Source organism: Kogia breviceps, chromosome 1 (assembly GCF_026419965.1).
Source record: "Kogia breviceps isolate mKogBre1 chromosome 1, mKogBre1 haplotype 1, whole genome shotgun sequence".
NCBI classification, from domain to species: Eukaryota; Metazoa; Chordata; class Mammalia; order Artiodactyla; family Physeteridae; genus Kogia; species Kogia breviceps.
In genome coordinates this window covers 20,094,378-20,115,980 of record NC_081310.1, presented here as the reverse complement: position 1 = coordinate 20,115,980, position 21,603 = coordinate 20,094,378, and the positions used below count along the sequence as shown (strand labels likewise).

The following is a 21,603-nucleotide window of genomic DNA, read 5'->3' as shown; positions in this document are numbered from 1 at the left end:
CATTGGTTTTTATGCTCTAACTTGAGTATCTTTAGGGGCCATTAAGATAAAGGATGCACCGTTTTCACAGGAAGTGACCATTTGGCTGTGCTGTAGAGAAAGTTTGCTGAGATTATCTACTATATTAGACATAGAAAAATATTCTTTATTGAACTCATTTTTTAATGACAACTTTATGTTATTTATATTTAGTTACCTGTTGCTGTAAGGGTGAGACATTTTCTTCCCTTCAGAAAAGAAAAAAACCCTCCTATTAACTTACTTAAAAGTCCTCTTAAAAGAAAGGGAAATTGGTCTTTTCTTTGGGGAATATCTTGGCTGTTAAAACTCTTACCTGCTTTGTACCACTGAAATATAGAAAGGTAGCCAGTACTGAAATGAGACTGCCACAGAACGTGTCCAGAGGTGAAGAAAGTGACCTCACAGTGGCCATGAGTAAGCACTGTGTGGCCAGGGAGTTTAAAGTATCCTAAAGAGATTCTTCAGGTTGGTTTAGATACAATTTATATTGATTTGGAATTAGTATTCTCAGTTAATGTTTCAGATGGTTACTTAGATTAGTAAAATACTGATTTTATGGGAGGACAGGGATTAGTAAACATGAAAGTAGTTTTAAAAATTTCTCTCTGATGTACTGATGACAAGAAGCAAATGTGATTTGGACTGTGGCTTTCTGCTTTATGAGTGTAGAGGTTTCTGGTACAGATATCAAAAGGTACCTGTGTTTGAGTGGGGTCTGAAGACCTGGGTTAACTTTCCAGTTCTCTCCCTTACTTGCCGTGTCACTTAGGTCAAGCAGTTAACCTTTGGGAGGCCTCTGTTTGAGATGGTTAGTGTAACACCTGCCTGTTTGCTTACAGGATTGTCGTAAGCAACACACAAACATCACATCAAAGTGCTTTATACATTCTGAGGTATCCTGCGAATATCAGGCGTGAAGTGTCTGAGAATGGGCTCTCATCTTTTCTTCTTGCAGGGTGTTAGTATGGGCGTTGAGTCAGTCTCTTGGGAGTTGTGCTGGGTTTTGTTCTTGATCTGGTTACCCTCATTACATCCTGGGATTCGAACTTTAGTCATGGCCTCCCTTTGCTTTGTGCTTGGAGTAGGGTACGGTGGCTGCCCTTCCTCCTATGCTCTGCTCAAGGTGAACCAGGCCCATTTCTCCTTGGAGCGGCCTTTCCTCCCAACAGTTCAGGCTGCTTGGCTGCCCTGTGACTTTAGCTTGGTGGGCTTGAAGTTAGAAATTGTAGTTTATTTGGCTTTTTCTCTGTGTTAGATTGGTAGCAGAGTTTCTTCCAGTTTTCTGTATTCGAGACAGAAGCAGAAATCTGTGTACAAAGTATTTTGTTTTTGCTAAAGTGGTAGATGTGTTTAGAAACACAAATTATTATATTAACACCACACACACCACTGCTTCCCAGCTAATAAAATATTAGCAGTTCTCACCTACTATTTTCAGGGATAATAAAATTGTTACTCTAGGTACAATATATATTCTAGCAATTTCCCAGAGAATATGAATAAATGCAAGCTGAGACTAATAAAATTAATTTTTCCTATGCTTTTTATGGTCTCATTTATTAAATAGAGAAAATCTCTTATAATATCCAGTTTACATTTTTCTTACAGGAATTTGATTCCTGTCTCTGAAATACTTAACTAGTGATCCTCTTAGCATTGTAAGACTATGAGAAGCAGGTAGAACTTCTGATGTGCGCCTTTGGCACCTTGGGCATATCTGCATGGTCACCATCCAGCTGCCTGCTAGACGGCGGGAGTGACTCGATTAAATGTTTGATTTCTTCTAACCTGTGATTCGTTTATTCTAATTCTTCACATCATGGTTTTCTACAGAGAACTTCCTTATTGTCATAGATGCGTCTTTGGCTCTCTTACCAACTTATCATTGAGAAGGAAGCTCTAGTAGTTTGCTTCTGGAGAAGGCTCATTTAATATATGAATATATATAATATGCATATCACCTTAACTAAGGTTTAGGAGGGAAGGTAGAAAACAAGCTAAAGTATATGCTTTAATTGTGATGCATCAGAAATATTTTTGTATGTAGGAAGCAGTACATTTCATTGGTGACAGCTCTGAGAATGGGCTTAGACATATTGGTATAGATAATACAAATCTGTCTACTCTTATAATTATCAGTATGCCAGAGTTGAAGCAAAATTTTTTAAATGTAGAAATATACTTGAAGAATTTGATGATAAGTTTTAAAACTTTTTATTTTGCCTTGTTTTGTTTCTTAGGTTGTAGATATTTTCGGAATATTTCAAAACAAGATCATCAGGTCTTAAAGAAGAAAATTAAGCAGGTGAAGAAGTCAGTGAAAAAATACAGCATTGTAAATCCAGGACTCTGATAACTGAATTTTAGTTACTTCAGATTAGTAGCTACAGAGTAGTAACTCAGTTGATAGCTTTAAATGTATTTATTTATTTGGTATTTTAAGAAGGCAGCTTATTTGGCTATGAAAAAGTTATATTTATATTTTTTAATATTTTCTTTTACTATCAGTTATAGCTTTAGAAACAGTCTCATTGCCTTTGCTCTTTGTAAATATATTTTTTTCTTTTTTTCGTACTGTTAAATGTAACATTTATTAAGGAATAATCTTCAAATAAAAATATATTTGTTTAATCAGAGTATATAGCTCTACAGCAGTTATTGCTGTTTGCAGATAATTTGCCTCTGATAATTGTGTAATAAAATATAACTTGTGGGACTGTTAAATGAATGTGTGTATTCTTTTAGATGCTAAATGATCCATGTTAGGTTTACCACCATGAAGAATATATTGGTGATGAGGAAACAGAGAAGGATTTAGAAAAGAACTCCTCCTCTTTCTCTTTTGGTAGTAAGACATGGCAGTGTGGGGTTAAGTGACCTCTGGTAGAGAGCTACCTTTGACTCTGGAGGACTCATTTGGGTCAGAGAGGGTAGGAGGGGCCTGGTTACTTTTAGCTGGCACTGGCCTGACTTTAAAGGATTCTAGCTTTGTTGGTTTGCTTGTTTGCCTTGCACAGCAATCTAAGACATGTTCTAGAACTACTGTGTCCCTCTCATTTCTCTTGGAAACCAGAATGCAGTAGTGGGTAGCTGGACAGTGGAGAAATAGTGTACCAGGGTCATACAGGAAGCCCATTGGGAAAGCTTCTCTCAGAAGCCAGCAACAACTTTCCTGGAATATCAGCTGAGGTTTATAATATGTTGTGGTAACTGGTGGAGTAAGTGCTTCTTGAAAACTGTCCTGGCTCATATACATTTACTGTTCAGATAACTAGTATTTGAGTTCCATGAAGGCTCCCAAACTTCAGAGCAAGTCTGATATTAAGATGGCAAACCACATGTTTTCCCCATTGGCTTATATTCCTACCAATTTCAAACCATCTGTCAGAAAATTAGGGGACAAATTATGCTTTGTCAATAATTTTTTTTTTTTTTTTTTTTTTTTTTGGTGGTACGTGGGCCTCTCACTGCTGTGGCCTCTCCCGTTGCGGAGCACAGGCTCCGGACGCGCAGGCTCAGCGGCCATGGCTCACGGGCCCAGCCGCTCCGAGGCATGTGGGATCTTCCCGGACCGGGGCACGAACCCGTGTCCCCTGCATCGGCAGGCGGATTCTCAACCACTGCGCCACCAGGGAAGCCCTGTCAATAATTTAATTCGATATTTTATATTTTGTAAATAAATGACTATCAACAAATAACTACCCAACTTTATAATATTTGTGTGAAACAAGTAGGTGCCCCACAGAACCAAAGTAAAGCAAGTGAAAACTACCAGTGAATACGGCCAGCTTCACCACTGGGAGTCCATGCTTGGGTGGTAAAGGAGTTCCGTATAAGATCAACACTATAAGGGTGAAATTCCCAGAGGATGTGGACAAAATCTCAAAGCCTAAGCCAAGATCATCAGGACATCTACTTCCTGAAACCTATAGTCAAAAACTCTAAAATAGGGTTTATGAATTCTCATGATCCCTAGCAGGATGGAGGTGAGAATGAAGGAGAAATGAGTAGATACGGTTATCAAATGTTTGTATCTAATTGTGCAATAAGAGCAATGTGAAATTTTTTTCAACTGTGAAATGTTTTTAAGCCCACTAAAATTAAAGCTAGTTTCCTGAGTCATAATGGCTAAAATTTATCAAGCACTTTGGGCTTTACATTTCACCATCTCATCACTGCAGCCCTATGAATTATCCCTATCTTAACAAGAAAGAAAGTGGTGTCTTCAGAGGTGAAGTAACTTGCCCTGGGTCATGGCTGGCTGGTGCTGGCTCCAGGACTATAACCCAATCAGTGTGGTTCCAAAGGTCACACTGTCTGTGCTATGGGAACTGCCTTCCAGTGTAGTCATGTTTATAACCTGTAGCGCCCTGAGCTAGGGAGCAGGAAAAAGAATAGAGGGGATCCATCACCCAGCCTTTCTCCTGGGCGTGGAAGGTTCCCTCTCTGTGTCCTCACCGATCCCTCCCCATACAGCCTCTTGTGAAATCACCACATTGTTTAATGGTCTTTGTACATCGTCTTTCTCAGTAGTATATTACCTAGCCTTAATAATCTCCATATCACCAACACCTAACAGAATTTCTGGCTTATTAAATATTGAGTAGAACTGAATGAAAATTTATGAAAGCTATGGACTGAGTGCACCTGTCCCATAGGCAGTAATAATCTTGGTGAATGTCTGCATTGGGAGTGCAGAGTCTTACCCACTGGACCACCAGGGAAGTTCGTGTACTTTCTTTTTCAAAAAATATTTTTATACATCATGATGGAATGAGATGCAATTCAGAACACCTAAATTTTCTTGCCATCTTTTGCAGTCACCTATAGCGTGACCCTAAATGTTTCATGAAACCTCTCAGACTTAAGCCACTTGTCTATACATTGGTAATGGCATATCTACCCTGCTTAGTTAATAGAATTATTGTGAAGATCACATGAGATGAAGTGAGAAAATACTTCATAAACTATAGTACATAATACAAATGAGAAGAATTGTTAATACTTTCCCTAAGCTCAAACATGCCTGCTCATTTTCAGACTGTGAGAGAAGGCAGATAGATGCCAGAGAAATCAGTAAACTATACGCGAGGCTACTGCGCTGGAGCATTTCTTTTTATATTGTTTCTATTTTATTCCATGACCTGATTCTAGGATAAACACCAGCCTCTTAACCTCTCAATATCGATTTTAAAAGGCATTTGCTGGGCTTCCCTGGTGGCACAGTGGTTAAGAAACCGCCTGCCAATGCAGGAGACACAGGTTCGAACCCTGGCCCATGCACCACAACTACTGAGCCTACAAGCCACAACTACTGAATCCCACGCACCTAGAGCCCGTGCTCTGCAACAAGAGAAGCCACTGCAATGAGAAGCCCGTGCACCGCAACGAAGAGTAGCCCCTGCTCGCAGCAACTAGAGAAAGCCTGCGCACAGCAATGAAGACCCAATACAGCCCAAAATAAATAGATTTATTTTTTTTAAAAAGGCACTTGCAATAGGAAACAATGTGTGTGTGTGTGTGTGTAGCTGCTATGGGATGAATTGTGTGTCCCAAAAAGATGCATTGAAATCCTAATCCCCAGTACCTCAGAATGTGACTTTATTTGGAGATTGGATCTTTACAGAGGTAATCAAGTAAAAATAAGACCATTAAAGTGAGTGCTAATCTAACTGATGTCTTTATAAAAGGGGAAATTTGGACACAGACATGCACACAGGGAGAAAGTTGTGTGAACACAACGACAGTTATTGAGGTGATGTATCTACAAGCTAAGGAATGCAAAACATTGCTGGTAAACCCTGAAAAGCTAGGGGAGGGACGTGGGCCAGATTCTCCCTCCTGGCCCTCAGAAGGAACCCACCCTGCCAACACCTTGATCTCAGACTTCCAGCCTCCAGAACTGTGAAACAATAAGTGTCTGTTATTGAAGCCTCGCAGTTTGTGGTACTTTGTTACAGCATCCCTAGCAAACGAATACAATAATTTTTGTTTGTTTGTTTGTGGGTTTTTTTTGCGGTACGCGGGCCTCTCACTGTTGTGGCCTCTCCCGTTGCGGAGCACAGGCTCCGGATGCGCAGGCTCAGCGGCCATGGCTCACGGGCCCAGCCGCTCCGCGGCATGTGGGATCTTCCCGGACCGGGGCACGAACCCGCGTCCCCTGCATCGGCAGGCGGATTCTCAACCACTGCGCCACCAGGGAAGCCCTAATACAATAATTTTTAAAGAAAATATCATGCCTGCTTCAAAAGTGAGAGCTAAAGTGATTTCAGATACTCAGTCTTGGCGCAGCTGGTGGTTCCAGGTTTATCTCCTAAGCTCACCTCACAGTCAAAATTTGTCGTCTGTTCTTTCCCATCTGTACCTTATCTCAGTACCCTGCTCAACCTTCATTAAGATTTTTTTCTTTGTCCCCTCCAGCCTGATGTCATCTCTCCCTCCTTGGAATCCACTGGCAGTTTGTTCCTTCCTTATTATCTTAATATAATCTACCTTGTATTATTTGGAAACTTATTTTAGCTTTTCTTCTCAGAGCATAAATTTCTTGAAAAAGTTTGTTTCGTGCATCAGTTTTCTGTTCAACATTCCTCTTTCAGCATAATGCTTTGCACATGCTCATACAAACCTACTGAACTGACATTGAGACATCTATCATAAAATTAATTACTGCATAATTATTATATAACCACATGTATTATGGCATTATATCTAAAATACTATGCAGTCCCATCTGAAATATTACATATTTTAATAATGAGAAATTCATGCTGTCATTACATCTGATGGGACCTGCAAGCCAATCTCTCCCTGCTAATTTTGTAATCACTCTGCCCAAAGCAATAAGATCTGATTTACATGTCCTGGGTAGGTAGGAAGATTGGTGTTTTCATATGTCTAAGTTTATTTTTTTAATGCCGAGTTCTAATTCTGTAAACAGAATCATTTAGAATTATTTTCCAAAAAGGAGGCATTCCTTTGGGCTCAATTTGTTTTTTCATGGCAAAGGAAAACTGAGACAAACGTTAGTACAATCAAAAAGTACTCTCAGGTCCTACACGGAACAAAAGAATACACTCATTCTTACACGTCACAGGGTAAATGGTCAACTCCCGTTTCTGAGAAGGCCTCAGGGCTGTAGATTCACTGGCGGAAGTTGATCCAAGTGTAGCTCCTCCCGCCCAAGGCTTCCAGAGCAATGACATTATCTGACCTTCGAGCAAACAACCCCGTGGAATCAGCACAGCCACCAATGAATTACTGATGCTGTAATATGTTTTAAAAAGCAACATTCAACGAGGTATGATGTTGAACGGCACCACCAGGAGAGCAGGGCTGTTTGGAGATCATTCTAAGGACACCCTCCCCTTGACTTTTCTCTTAGTTACAAAAACGTTGTTTGTATTTTAAGAGCTACTTTGGGCTTTCATAATCCAGAGCATCATGAGCACAGCCTTGGCTAGACTGAGGCTCAGTGGTCCCTTCTTTGTGACGCTCTGGCAAAGGCTATTGGTGGTGGTGGTGATGGGAGCCAGTGAGAAGAATCTTTGACGTTGTCTGCATTTCAAAGGGCGGTTTTTGCCAGCAGGGACATTTCAGGCTGGAGTGAAACCGTGGAAAATACCGGAAGGAAAGTGAGCTCAGGTACCAAATGTTCCCTGTGAGCCTGAGCCCCCGTTCGTGCCTCTGTTTGGGTTTGGGGCCGCGTGAGTTTGGGGTGCCGTGTCCTTTATCACTCATTCAAGAAATATTTATCAAAGGCCCGTTATGTGCCAGGGACGTGTATAAAGCAAAACACGTATTAGGATTCTTCAATACTAATGTTGAAACATGTGCTAAGTGAGGAGGGATGCCCCAAAGCAAGTACAGATTTGGCAAAAATAAAGAACCCAGATGTTCTGTGCTTCCTGATGAAACTGTCCCTAAAAGTCCTTGCCGATGCCGTGTTTTCACCAGGCCACCCTCCCTCCTTTTCCTTCACCATCTCCTCTTTTTTTTTTTCTTTTCTTTCAGTTTTATTGTGTTACAGCACTGTATAAGTTTAAGGTGTACAGCATAATGATTTGACTTCCATACATCATGAAATGATTGCCACAATAAGTGTGGTGATGATCCGTCCTCTCACATAGATACAAAATTAAAGAAATAGAAACAAAGTTTTTTCCTTGTGATGAGAACTCAGGATTTACTCTCTGAACTTTCATATGAAACATACAGCAGTGTGAACGATATTTATCAGGTTGCTAATTACATCCCTAGTACTTATTTAGCTTATATCATAGCATAACATAAGGAGGAAGTTTGTACCTTTAGACAGCCTTCATCCAATTCCTCATCCCCCGCCCCTGCCAGTAACCACGAATCTGATTTCTTTTTCTACAAGTTTGTTTGTTTCTGAAGTGTAATTGACCCGCAACTCTGTTTGTTAGTTCCTTTTACACAACGTAGGGATTCGCTATTTCCGTACATTTCAGAACGATCACCACGATAGTTAGGATTCGCCGTCTCCTCTTGACGCGTGAGATGTCCCCGCAGAATACCCACCCTTCCGGATGGCAGGAACTGCACCGTCCACTGCCTCCCCATCCCCCCTCTGTCTTCCCAGACCCACACCCGTGTTCCCGTGTTGCTGCTGGCACGGCATCGCTTTCCAGTCTGCTGTCTGGGACCGCGTAACGTGTGGCGTTCTCCTTGGAGATCCTGGGCTGCTCAGCTTGTGAAGGGCTGTAAACAAAGTGGGGGTTTTCCTGCAGGAATTCTTTGCAGTTTTAATGAATCACGGCATGTCTGCCGTGGACATCACCGCACCTTTCTGCCAGCACCCCAGTAGCTCCGCAGTCAGGGCAGGCCTTGTACCAGCTTCCTGTTTAGGGAACTGGAAGGGAAGGGACACCTCTCACTGCTTTCACAAGAGACAGCTACCCAGCTTCCAGAAGGGACACGGCTCAGAAACTGCCTCAGTGAACCTGGTGGGGGCGGGGTGGGGGGGGAAGAGAAGGAAGGAAGAAAAACTCGGCGCAGGAGGGAGAGAGGGAGGGAGAGGGAAACAGCAGAGAGCAGGAAGCCAGCCTGAGCACACAGCAGCTGGAGAGTGCCGGGACCAGGATGCTCAGGAGGTCCATTCCCAGGGGCGGTCGGAGTGCGCGGGCCCCCTGGCTCCTCACCTCTTCTCGAATTTTCTGCCTCTGCCTCTCGGTCTTGTTGCGCCAGGGGGGCTTGCTGCAGGGGCACCCCCAGTGCCTGGATTATGGGCCCCCCTTCCAGCCCCTCCTGCACCTCGAGTTTTGCTCTATGAGTCCTTCGGCTGTTGTGACCAGCTTAAGGACCACCGCACGGCTGCCCGGTACTGGGACATCATGCATACTTTGATCTGAAGGGCCGCGAGCTGTGCGGCGGTTACGTTAAAGACATCCTTTGCCAGGTAGGTCTGAGCCGAACCCTCTGGGGAAGTGAGGGAGCCGGCTTAGAGGGGTGCCCTCCAGCCCCAGCCGATGCGGTGCTGGGCTGGCCGGCGGGGGTCCTGGCAGGGAAGGCTCTTTGGGCGCCCAGCCCTTTAGAAGCTCGCTCACCTGCCAGCTGCCTCCACCTGGGGCTTTGGGCTCTGGACAGACACACTGAGGTGGAGTCTGGTTTCCACAGGTTTCCCAAAGCTCTCCCTCTGGGGTTCTGCAGGCCCTGATGCTTTCTCAGGCCCCCGAAGAATGCGATGGGTATTCTTCATGGAGCTCTCCGGGCAGCCGTGGTCTAGGTCCTCCCTGCAGGGCTCTGAGAGCTGGGCACAGCACACACCTGTGGCGCTCACAGAGCACATGGGGGGGGGGGTGGCATCCGTTGGGATGCAGCCCTCGTCCTGGTCATTTGTGCCAGGGGGTCTCTGGTGTGATGATGGGAGCTCTCCCCAGCTTCCCAGACCTGGCCTAGGAGAGCTTCAAGCTGCTGAGTGGCAATGACTCAGAGGTTCTGCTTCTCCTGGCTCTCCAGTAGCCAAAACCCACATCCTTGGCAGACATCACCTCAGTAGGGCTCAGCCCGAACCCATGCTGGATGCAGACTGCACACACTGGCTTTGTGGGAAGAGGGGTTCGGGGGTACGGGGGAGAGTCCGTGTTGGAGAGCAGGTGAAAGAGGTTGCCGTGAGGAAGAGTGCTCTCGTGATGTGCTGGGGGTGAGACACAGCAAATCCAGGCAGACCTTTGATCTGAGACCCGCCTGGGCATGTTAGCACAATTACTTGGCTCTCCTGCTGTGATTCCAGAGCCAACTGGCCACCCCAGCTCCCAGTGAAGGGAACATAGCAGAGCCTGGCACAGAAGCCAGCCACCTGTGAGGCATTGCTCCGGGCTGTCCTCTCTTACCTCGGGTTCCACCCCTTGGCTGTTTCCTGGAGAATTAACTCTGGGATAACCATCTGGGCAGAAGCTGGGCTCTTATGAGAAACACTGAGACTCTTAATTTCTGAGATATTCCCCTGATAAAAATGTCTCTTCCCTCCCTCTCTCCTGCCTCCCCCTTCCCTTTTGGGTGAGGTTTCAGAAAGCCAAATTCAACAGCTCTCCTGTTTTAAGGAATTGAGGAATAAGAATAACCTACACACGTCTATAATGGGAAAGAATATGAAAAAAGAATATATATATGTACACCTGAATCCTTTGCTGTACAGCAGAAATGAACACAACATTGTAAACCAACTATACCTCCATAAAATTAAAAACAAAACCAAAAATGAAACAAAAAAGGATAAGCTACAAGTGTCTATTTATTAAAATTCACAACTTTATTCTCCCTCTTTCTTCCCCCCCCACACGTGGTATGTTCCCAGCAACGATCCTGTAGGCAGCTACTAGGACCCCCATTTTACTGATGAGGAATCAGGAGTTTTAAAGGACTTACTGAGGGTCAAACAGGGTCGGGGCACAAATCCGGAGGCTCAGGCTCCAAGTCTCGTGCCCTTTTGATCACACCACGTCAAAGTAGAGTGACAACAGCCCTGGCGCGTCCACTCAGTGGTTCTCTGACCTGGGGCAAGCGTGAGCTCCATTAGCACAGAGGCTTTGTGCACCTGTCATAGCCCCGTGCAGAGGACAGTGCTTGGCACCCAGTAGAGACTCTTCCTGGGCCTTCATTTTCTTTTTTTTTTTAGAGCATCATTTATTGCCCTTAGCTTTTTTTCTTTTTTAACATCTTTATTGAAGTATAATTGCTTTACAATGGTGTGTTAGTTTCTGCTTTACAACAAAGTGAATCAGTTACACATATACCTATGTCCCCATATCTCCTCCCTCTTGCGTCCGCCTCCCTCCCACCCTCCCTATCCCACCCCCGAAGGCGGTCACAAACCACCGAGCTGATCTCCCTGTGCTATGCGGCTGCTTCCCACTAGCTGTCTATTTTACGTTTGGGAGTGTATATATGTCCATGCCACTCTCTCACTTCGTCCCAGCTTACCCTTCCCCCTCCCCATATCCGCAAGCATGCTCTAGTAGGTCTGTGTCTTTATTCCCGTCCTACCCCTAGGCCTTCATTTTCTAAGACAGAGAAATGATAGTTACTGAGCTGATTGAGTAAAGGCGAACTGTGCAAACTCTAAATTGCTGCGTAAGAGCGTGCCGTGGTAGTGATGATATGTGCACAGCCTCCTTTGCTCCTGGGTATTTCATCCTTATTTTCGTCTTCCCTCTCTCTTCTTTCTACTCCCCAGGGGTGGGCAGCTCAGTCAGGGACTCAGAGCAGTTCATACGGCTTCTTGTCAGCAGCTCTGGCAAGTATCCTAAATAGAAACAGACAGACCAGGGAGAGATGCTGTGAGTCTCTGGGCTTTACCTTTTGCTCTTCCTGATAACCAAGAAGTCGCTCTGCAGTCTGCAATCAGGGCTGACGTAAGAAAGAATGGGGAACTCAACATATCCGAGAAACACTGCTGGTCCCTCTGTTAAGTGATGAGAGAACAGACGTGAATGAGATGGCCCTGGGCGAGGCATCAGTGATCAGAAGCGGGTTCTGGGCCAGGGGACCCTGCCCTCCTCCACAGTCCCGAACTACCCCCTTTAAATTGGTCTTTCTTGGGCTTCCCTGGTGGCACAGTGGTTGGGAGTCCGCCTGCGGATGCAGGGGACACGGGTTCGTGCCCCGGTCCGGGAGGATCCCACATGCCGCGGAGCGGCTGGGCCCGTGGGCCATGGCCGCTGGGCCTGCGCGTCCGGAGCCTGAGCCTGTGCTCCACAAAGGGAGAGGCCACGGCGGTGAGAGGTCCGCATACCACCAAAAAAAAAAAAAAAAAAAAAAAAAATTTAAATTGGTCTTTCTTACTTTCCTCATCTCACTTGCCTCTGCCTTTCGTCACTATTGAGAGTTGCTTGTCTTCCCACAATATTCTATCTTCCTTCTAGAAAACGCTATAGTTTAGAGAGGCCCAAGTAGCAGATATCCCTTTGGTTCACAGTCCTTGTACGTTTGTAAAGAGCAGTCATATGGCCCCATAGCCACAATTTAAATTTGTGTGGCTCCCAGCATGGTGTTTTGTATATATTAAACACTTCAATAGGGCTTCCCTGGTGGCGCAGTGGTTGAGAGTCCGCCTGCCGATGCAGGGGGCGCGGGTTCGTGCCCCGGTCCGGGGGGATCCCACGTGCCGCGGAGCGGCTGGGCCCGTGAGCCATGGCCGCTGAGCCTGCGCGTCCGGAGCCTGCGCTCCGCAGTGGGAGAGGCCACAGCAGTGAGAGGCCCGCGTACCAAAAAAAAAACCACTTCAATATTTTTAATAAATAAGGGAAGAAATTGCTAGATGCCTAATCTCTGGGAATGATGTAGTGTGTTCATTTTGATCATTTTATTTTTAAATTATACAATATTTTGAACATATGGGAAAGCACAGAAAATTAAGTAATTAACACTACGGATCCAACACTGAGATTCAACAAATGTAAAAATCCTTGCCGCATTGCTTCAGATGTGCATAAAGAAATTAAATCTTACAGACACAGCATTTATGATAAAGGGAAAGATGGAGACATTTGGTAATCTCTCTTTTTTAGAAAAAATTGATCGTTTAATAAAACTATGTCAAGGATGAACTTAAAATGCTAGAGATAGTGTAGTGAATATGAGGCCTTTTTGTGTGTGTGTGTGATACGCGGGCCTCTCACTGTTGTGGCCTCTCCCGTTGCGGAGCACAGGCTGCGGACGCGCAGGCTCAGCGGCCACGGCTCACGGGCCCAGCCGCTCTGCGGCATGTGGGATCTTCCCGGACCGGGGCACGAACCCGTGTCCCCTGCATCGGCAGGTGGACTCTCAACCACTGCGCCATCAGGGAAGCCCTCCTTGTTGGTTATTGAGGTTAACCCAAGTTAGCTTCTTGAGTTCATGGCTTCTTCATGGCTATAGCCACCACTTTACAGTTATATCTAGAACCAAGCTTGCTTGAGTTTACAGAGGGTAAGCAAAGGCCGGCAGCCATAAGGGTTTGAGAAATGATTTTAGATAATATCAGTATATTAAATATAATAGCAGCCTCTGATTATTGCGTGACCATTAGATCCCAGGCCCTTTACCATGAACATGGGAATTCTCATCCTTTCAGGAAGCTGTGATGCAAGGCCGTTAAGTTACTGTTGCCTGGTCAGATGGAGGGCTCAGTTCTAACTGACCCCGCGCTTCTGCTCTTTCACTCTACCATGCGACCTTTTCTCCTTCTCCTTTCTGCCTTGTCTCTCTCTTCCCATATAGACAGCTTAGGGGATTGAAAAGAGCATGAAGAAGTGATAGACTGACCCCTGTGTGGCTGCCCGAAGGAAAGGACAGAGAGTTCTCGTGGAGCAGAGAGTAAGGCTGAGCCCCAGAAAAGGGTGATTGTTACCCAGCTGTGTCTACAGCTCATGAATTCAGGATATGAAAGAAAAATGATCCATGAGGGAGACATACTAGGAAACGAGGGGTGTCCCAGAGCCCCCAAACTACCTCCTTTGTGATCCTTGGGAACTCTGAAGCAGGTCTTGGCTGGCTTGGACCAGTCATTTCTGGATGTCTCAAGAGGATGCTGTTTCAGTTTGTATCAAAGCATGGTTTCTTTTTCTTTCCGGGGTCATTTTGGAGATAGAAGAACCAGCCTCAAATCATAGTGGTGGACAACTTTTTTTTGGCCTGTATGGCTATAAGTACATATTCACTGGGGATGGAGGACAGGCTGGGGATCCATTCAGCAAGTTTGGAAATGCTCAGAACAAGTAAGCTGGATGGAGGCTGGGCCCCTGTCCCTAAGATTTAGGATGAGCCCTGGTGTAACGTTTTTGCTGAGATGGAATCTGCAGAGGGTCAAACCCAGATCACTTACTGTAAGATGTAACCCCCTCTGTTGATGCAATGGGAAGAGTATTTGGTTTTCTCTCCTATACATTTCAGGCATAATGTAATTTGGGAATTAATATTATGGATGCTCAATGTAACTCTCAGAGGGCCATGTAGAGATGAATTCAGAATTTTTAAAAAATATGTATTAGTGGGACATTATTTACTATGCCAAGATCTGACCGTCCAGTTCAATTCAACTCAACAATATCATTGATCACTGTGTTCCAGGCACTGTGTCTCATGTGGAGACACATGAGAAGTGAGTTAATAAGAGCTAATGTATATTGGATGCTCCCTGTGTGTCCAGTGCTGTTCTAAAAGCCTTATGTATATTTGAGCATGTAATTCTGACAACCACAAGGGCAAACATTTTAATCTGTTTTCTTAATTGATGTATCCCCAGCACCTAGAATAGTGCTTGGCACCGGGGTCATGCCATAAATACATTTGGAATGAACGGATTCTATAAAGTGTAGGTATTATGAGAGCCATTTTATAGACAAGAAAATAGAGGCAGAGAGGAGTGAAGTAGTTCGTCCAAGGTCACACAGGGAGTCAGTGGCAGAACCAGAGTTCAAACTCAGACGATCTGGCACAGGAGCCCAACGAGGCTGTGCTAGCTAGATAAAGGACACCTGCCCCTTCTGCCCTTTGCACCCAGCAAGCACGTGGCTCTCATTAGCCCTGGTAATAAAAATATTAGGGTTGGTACTACAATAATAAAGAGCTAACATATGTCGAATGCCAACTGTATGTCAGCAATTGCATGACATGCTATATACACAACAACTCATTTAACCCTTACATCACAACCACCCTGCAAGGTAATTACTCTCCCCTGCCTTACGAAGGAGGAAACAGAGGCTCAGAACCACAGTCATTGGTAGAGCTTCTTAAAAGCCTCTGTTCTTTCCACTGACGACATTGTTATATGAGGAAGAATAGAACCAGCTCCTTTTAAAAATTCAAAAAAAATAAAAAATAAAAATAAAAATAAAAATTCATAGTATTAGATCAAACCTGAGAGAAGCCATCCCATTATAAAAATAGAAAAATTGAAGCTGCAACTTGCTCCGTGTCACATGGACCAGGACTACATCAAACTTTTGCCTAGTAGTTCTCTTTGAGCCAAAAATCGGGAAGTCCTAACACTACATATTGCATATATAGAGCGAGTATGCGTGTGTATATCACCTCCCCATGTAATTCTTGGTTGTCACTTGAGATCAACTTTCAGTAGGCTCTCTTGAGCGGTCTCCTCTAGTTCTGTGACATTTTATTTTATTTAGAATATGTAACATGAGATCCACCCTCTTAAAAATTTTAAGTGTGTGGGCTTCCCTGGTGGCGCAGTGGTTGAGAATCCGCCTGCCGATGCAGGGGACGCGGCTTCGTGCCCCGGTCCGGGAAGATCCCACGTGCCGCGGAGCGGCTGGGCCCATGAGCCGTGGCCGCTGAGCCTGCGCGTCCGGAGCCTGTGCTCCGCAACGGGAGAGGCCACAACAGTGAGAGGCCCGCGTATCGCAAAAAAAAAAAAAAAAAAAAAAACCCAACAAAAAATGCAGTGGGAAATCTATGGCATGTTTGGAACATATAATTTACACCAACTGTAGTCATGTGTAGGAAATATGCAGCAATGCAGGGTTACCATTTCTCCTTTTTTACCTTGTGTGTGTTACCTCTGCAAAGTGTCTCACACTCGGCCTGAGACAGTCACTGCTCTCCACGAATTCAAGGAAGAAGATTGTTTAACTAGCTCAGAGCTGTCTAAAGCTCTAGGCTTTTCCAATTTGCACCTTATGAAGACGTTTCCTTCCATAAGGTTGAGAGAGAGCTTGTGTAAATCACACAACAGCAAGTGCATTAAACCCAGTGCAGCAGCACAAAAGTTGTGTCAGGCTCACAAAACTATCACGGTGCCAGCCTTTAGGGAACAGAGATATAAGGAAGTAAGAGGAACTGCCGATGGCTGAACACTTTCTCATTTAATACCTAATAATCAGGGGAGGTATTCTTATCTCCCTTTTACAAATGAGTAAATAACACGAGGGTTACCCAGGTGGAGAGGTTGCCCGAGACAACACAGATGGTAATGGGTGTTATCAGATTTCAAACTCACATTTATCTAACCAAAGTGGGGCTCATAAACCCTACCCTGTCCCTCACAGGGAACCGTGAAACGAGGTGGAATGAGGTACTTACTATGAGAAGGGAGCAGTGTTTTCTGGAGTTCAGACACGAAGAAATGGGAGGTAACAGGGGCCCCTGGTAAAAGAGATGCAGAAGACAGTGGGTGGAGGTGATTTCTGTGGGGTGTGGAGAAGACCAAGGGGGTGCTGAGGAGTGGAGGGTGTCACAGGAAATAAGGAACCCAAGACGGAAGAAGGTGGAGCTGGAGGACACGGTGAGATGGGGGAAGGGGGACTAACGCAGTAAAGAAGGGGTAATAGAATATAAAGGATCTGATAAGTGGTCCTCAGCCTGTGGCTTGCCTATCTCTGGGCTTCTCAGAGACTCCTTATCAGTAGTGAAGAACTGGGGAGGGAGATGGAGGCTCACTGAGCTGAAGTGTCTGAAAGCAAAGAGGTGATAAATGAGATGAGAAGCCCTTTGGCTCAGGGAACATGAACAGAAACGTGCCTCTGCTGGGGGACACCCCAAGCCTGTCTGGGGGGCTGAGATGGACTTTCTCCTTGGGGAGCTCACAGACCTTGAGGCCTCACTCTCAGTAGGGATTTCAGGGACCCCTTCCTGGGGCTCACGCATTTCAGGGCCACAACCTCTGGTGATGATTTTCTGCGTGTCCAGCTGTCTTGGCCCGGCCTTGTGTCCTGTCCTTGATGGCCTGTTCCTGTTCTATCAGGGGAGCTCTACTTTCTGACCACCTCTTACCTGAGCGCCTACACACCGCATGGATCCATTTACAAATTTGTTGACCCATCGAGGTGAGACTTGGGTTACCTTTTCTTCTCAGGTGATTGGAATTGGTCTTTATCTCCATGGCAGGTCAGAAGAACAGTCCTCACTCCCTAAGAATTACCAGATACGAGCAACGAAGCGTATCTTTCTTTTAGATGCAAAGCAGATTGGTCTGGGACTTCCCTGGTGCCGCAGTGGTTAAGTCTCCGAGCTCCCAATGCAGGGGGGCCGAGTTCGATCCCTGGTCAGGGAACTAGATGCCACATGCACGCTGCAAGTAAGGAGCCAGTGAGCTGCAACTAAGGAGCCCACGTGCCATAACTAAGACCCGGCGTAACCAAATAAATAAATTAAAACAAAAAAAAAGCAGATTGGGCAAGACAAATGTGCAGGACAATGCATCTGTAGGAATTATGGAATATTTGGGAAATGGTCTCTTTGTGGTTGGAAATGAGGATCTTGAGCCTTTCTAGGATGACTAGTCTAGACCTGTGGCTCCTGTCTTGTTTTTTTTTTTTAAATATGCTTCTGGAAACTTCTGTCTGGGATCATCTGGCAGTGGGTGTACACCTCTGCCCACCTGAGTAGATATTGCCGCCCTATCCTATGGGTTGGTCTGTGGCACATACAGTTGGGCCTTCGTATCCGTGGATACCACCGTCTGTGGATTCAACCCAACTGTGGATCAAAAATATTTTTTAAAATTCTGGAAAATTACAAAAAGCAGAACTTGAACTGGCCATGCCCTGACAACTATTTATGTAATATTTGCAACTAATTACGTAACAGTTATATTTATTTACAATTATTTACATAGCATTTACATTGTGTTAGGTATCATAAGTAATCTAGAGATGATTTAAAGTATATGGAGAATGAGTAGGTTATATGCTAAGCACCGTACCATATTACATAAGGGACTTGAGCAGCAGTGGGTTTGGGTATCTGCGAGGTCCTGGGACCAATCCCGGGGAGCTGTGACTGTCAGGTTTCTCAGTGTCTCCACCTCATCCTTTCTGGAACTCAGTGACAGTATTTATTCACTTGGTAGACTCTATGATGTTTACCTCTGCTTCTCTGCACACCTCTCTCAGAGACTAACCCACCTTCAACTCATCAGGCAAAAGCCATACTACAGCCTCCCATTTGTGAGGTCGGTGAAGGTGCGTCCGAATCTGTCCCTGGGAGAGTGATGCAGTGTATCCATCCTGAGAGCGCTGGGCAGTGTGTGGGATTTATCTCAGGATTCTTACCCAAAGCCAGAAAGTCTCCCTATGAATCAGCTTGAAGGCAGACCCTGCAGAGGAAGACTTCCCTGTGAGGCTTCTGTTACCATATCCGGGGTGGTGTGCAGAGGACATTTGCTGCTGGTGAGGGCTCAGAAGCTCAGCCCAGCACACCTCCCCTTGGCAACTGGGCTCGGGTTTGGTGTTCTCAGAAGTTCCCAGAAGAGACTCAGTCCCTGAGGCTGTGCCCAGGGGCTCTCCTGGTGGAGTGCAGGGGTGTCAGGGGTGAATTAGGGACTGGCTGTCTCCACTGCTGGGTCTACTCCATGCAGATCTCCTGTGCTTGAGGGATGCAGCAAACCCAGGGTCTTTAAAGTGCTTCCGGTGGCTGACGGGGTCCGGGTGGGGAGTTTTCTGCTCTTTCTATCAACAGGTTTCCTATGTGAATCCCTTTTTCTTTCCTCTGACAGTTTCCTGATTTGGTTGGGGGATAATTTAGCTTACCTCGAGTGGCATGAGAGGTCAATCATAAAACAGCTGTAAAGGCTGCTACACACTGAAGGCATCCTTTCTCATGCACCTTTCTCTCAGCTGACATTTATGGAGTCACTTCTGTGTCCCAGGCACTGTGCTGGGTGCTGTGCGTGCAGGCTGACATTTGATGCTGACAGAATCCCAGGGAGACAGGCTAACACCCTCAATCTACAGATTAGGTGACTGAGCCTAGCTACCTTCAATCCCTTGCCCGAGGTAGAGCTAGAAAGAGGTGACAGAGGATAGGAACGCATTCCTATTTCTGGCTCAGTCATTTCAGCACTACCTCTTCACGTCAGTTATAATGACGACTTGCATTGTACAAAATTCTGTAGCAGTGGGTCCCGATTCTGCCCTGCTTACTTCTTCAGCCCGGCTTTGCACGAAATGCACCCTCCGCAGCATTCTAAGGAGCAGTTGCTTTATTTATGTGTGACTTTCCCCTTCCATCTTTTCCTCTGCCCTTTCCTTAGAATCATAGACCCTGGATGCTGGGTTCGAATCTCGGCTTTACCAGCAACTAGCTGGGAGTGTTCCTAGTCTGCAAAGTCCCTTTTATTTCAGAAGATGCACCCAGGGGAGAGGAGTTTGAGAATCAGAATACAGAGAGAGGCAGAGAGGCTGCCATTACTTAAGGGGCATCGCCGGGAGTATCTGAAGAGATTTTCTTTAAAGGGAATCACTTTTGTATGTGCTGAGCACGGCTCCAAGCGTTTTTAAAAAAATAATTTGAAAAATTATATATCAATCACTTACGGTGTGCCCAGCACACAGTTCTTATTTTATCCTCCCCGTCTCCCTGTGAGGATGGGTGATGTTACTTTTTCTATTTTATACATGCGAACATCAAAACTTAGCAAGGTTTACTTGCCCATGGTTCCCAGGATTTGTACCCTGTTCTCTCTGTTGCCAAGCCCATGCTCCAACCCCCTCACTACACTGTCCCCGAAGGGCCTCACTACAGTGTTCCTGTGATGTCCATGTCCTTTCTGCTCTCTGCCTGAGCTCCTCGCAGGTTTCCTGTTACATCTGTCCCATCCCCATGGATGAGGGAGGGCTGAACCCAGTTCTTGCACATGTATGCCTTCTGGTGACTGGGATTTCATGGTTCCATCTTCGGAGTCTTGTATCCTCACTTTTTCTCTCTGCTTTTAGGCGAGCACCTCCAGGCAAGTGCAAGTACAAGCCAGTGCCGGTGAAAACCAAGAGTAAGCGGGTCCAGTTCAGGCCACTTGCTAGCGAGTCCCTCTCTGTCTTTAGGCTCAGGCCTTGGCGTCGAGGTGCTGGCACAGTGCCCTCTGCAAACAGCTGCAATCCCGGGGTGGCAGGTCTTATTTTCTCACCTAAGGCTTATCCTCGGGCTGAAGGACTATGACCTGTGGCTCAGTCTGTATGTCTCCTCTGTGTACCAGGGTGAGAGGGGGCAGCACCTGCTTCTGCTGTGACCTGCTGCCATTCATTCACTCATTCATTCCTTCGTTCAAGTATTCATTCATTCATTCATTCATACTTTGTGGCAGCCCCTGTGCCAGTTCCTGAGGATACAGCAGTGAACCTGACCTGTAGGAGTTTAGAATCGAAGGATAGGAGGGCATGTAGTGCAGGCAGATGAAGAAATAAATATAGCATTGAGGTTCTGGCTAGAAGGATGTCCAGGGAACTGAGAGGGCCCTCAGAGTGAGAACCTCTTCCTCCCGGTAGGGTAGCCAGGAAAGACTTACAGGGGAGGGACACTATCTTAAGGGAACTATTCTAGAGCCATGCATCTCTGGAGTGATCCCATTACAAAAGTAATCTATTTAGATCAAGGCCAGGGAATTAAACATATTAATTTCAAAAGAATTTATATTCAAGAACCCTCAAGTGGACATAGGATTCCTGGGCGGCACTTCCCTTCGAGCTACTTTCCAGAACTAATATTTCTCCTAAAGAAACGCTTGTTTCCCAGAAACGGTCTTGGACTTGCTAAAGGAGCAGTCCAAGGAAGCTGCTAGAAAACTGTCCAATGCAACTTCAGCTTCCAGTCCAGACCAGGCCTCATCTCAGAAAGGCTCCTCCAAGAAGCTGGCTTCTCCCACAAGCAGTGGGAAGACTTTTCCAAGGTCTGGTGCAAAGCAGAGAGCCAGAGTGTGTTCCCCAGTCCCCCAGGGGAAGAGGAAGAAGAGCCCGAGACGCCCCCGAAGCAGAGGCAGCCAGTCGGCACAGTGGAGGCGAGCTGGCAGAAGTGTCCCTTTGCCTCTTCGGTCACGGTAGCTGGTCAGGGGACGAGTGCCCAGAGAACCACCTTGCCACGTGGAAGCTGCTACTGCTGAAGGTGACCTTAGACGCATGGGAAGCCCGGGGTGGAGGTGGGAACCGGCGGAGACGGCTTGATTTAGGCGGCACGGTTGTCCTGTCCACGGAAAATTTTCCATCTAAACGGATGCTCCTTGTCCGCTTCTGCGGGGAGACCAAACCCCATGTTGCCAGGGCACCTGGCTACTCATGTGCACTAGTCTGTAAACCTGCTTGGAATTCCACTATGTGTTTATTGTTTTGCTTTGTAAATGCCTGTGACCTAAGG

General features: G+C 45.9%; 2 protein-coding genes across 6 annotated transcripts in view; both read left to right on the top strand.

Annotated features, from left to right (window-relative positions):
• The window catches only part of TAF1A (TATA-box binding protein associated factor, RNA polymerase I subunit A), a 34,410-nt gene extending 31,665 nt beyond the window's left edge, over positions 1–2,745 (top strand). For all 5 annotated transcript variants that reach the window (XM_067027997.1, XM_059072384.2, XM_059073958.2 and 2 more), the window contains one exon: positions 2,262–2,745. In XM_067027997.1, the coding sequence (XP_066884098.1) occupies positions 2,262–2,374 (113 nt within the window). In that variant the 3' untranslated portion in view covers positions 2,375–2,745. The remainder of the gene's footprint in view (positions 1–2,261) is intronic.
• A 6,378-nt stretch (positions 2,746–9,123) lies between these two features.
• Positions 9,124–21,293, top strand: HHIPL2 (HHIP like 2). The gene is given in 9 exon segments (XM_059053853.1): positions 9,124–9,304; positions 9,307–9,375; positions 9,378–9,439; positions 11,717–11,780; positions 14,045–14,237; positions 15,666–15,688; positions 17,225–17,306; positions 20,196–20,278; positions 20,989–21,293. Coding segments are annotated over 9 exon segments (1,062 nt in total).
• Positions 21,294–21,603: the final 310 nt, after the last annotated feature.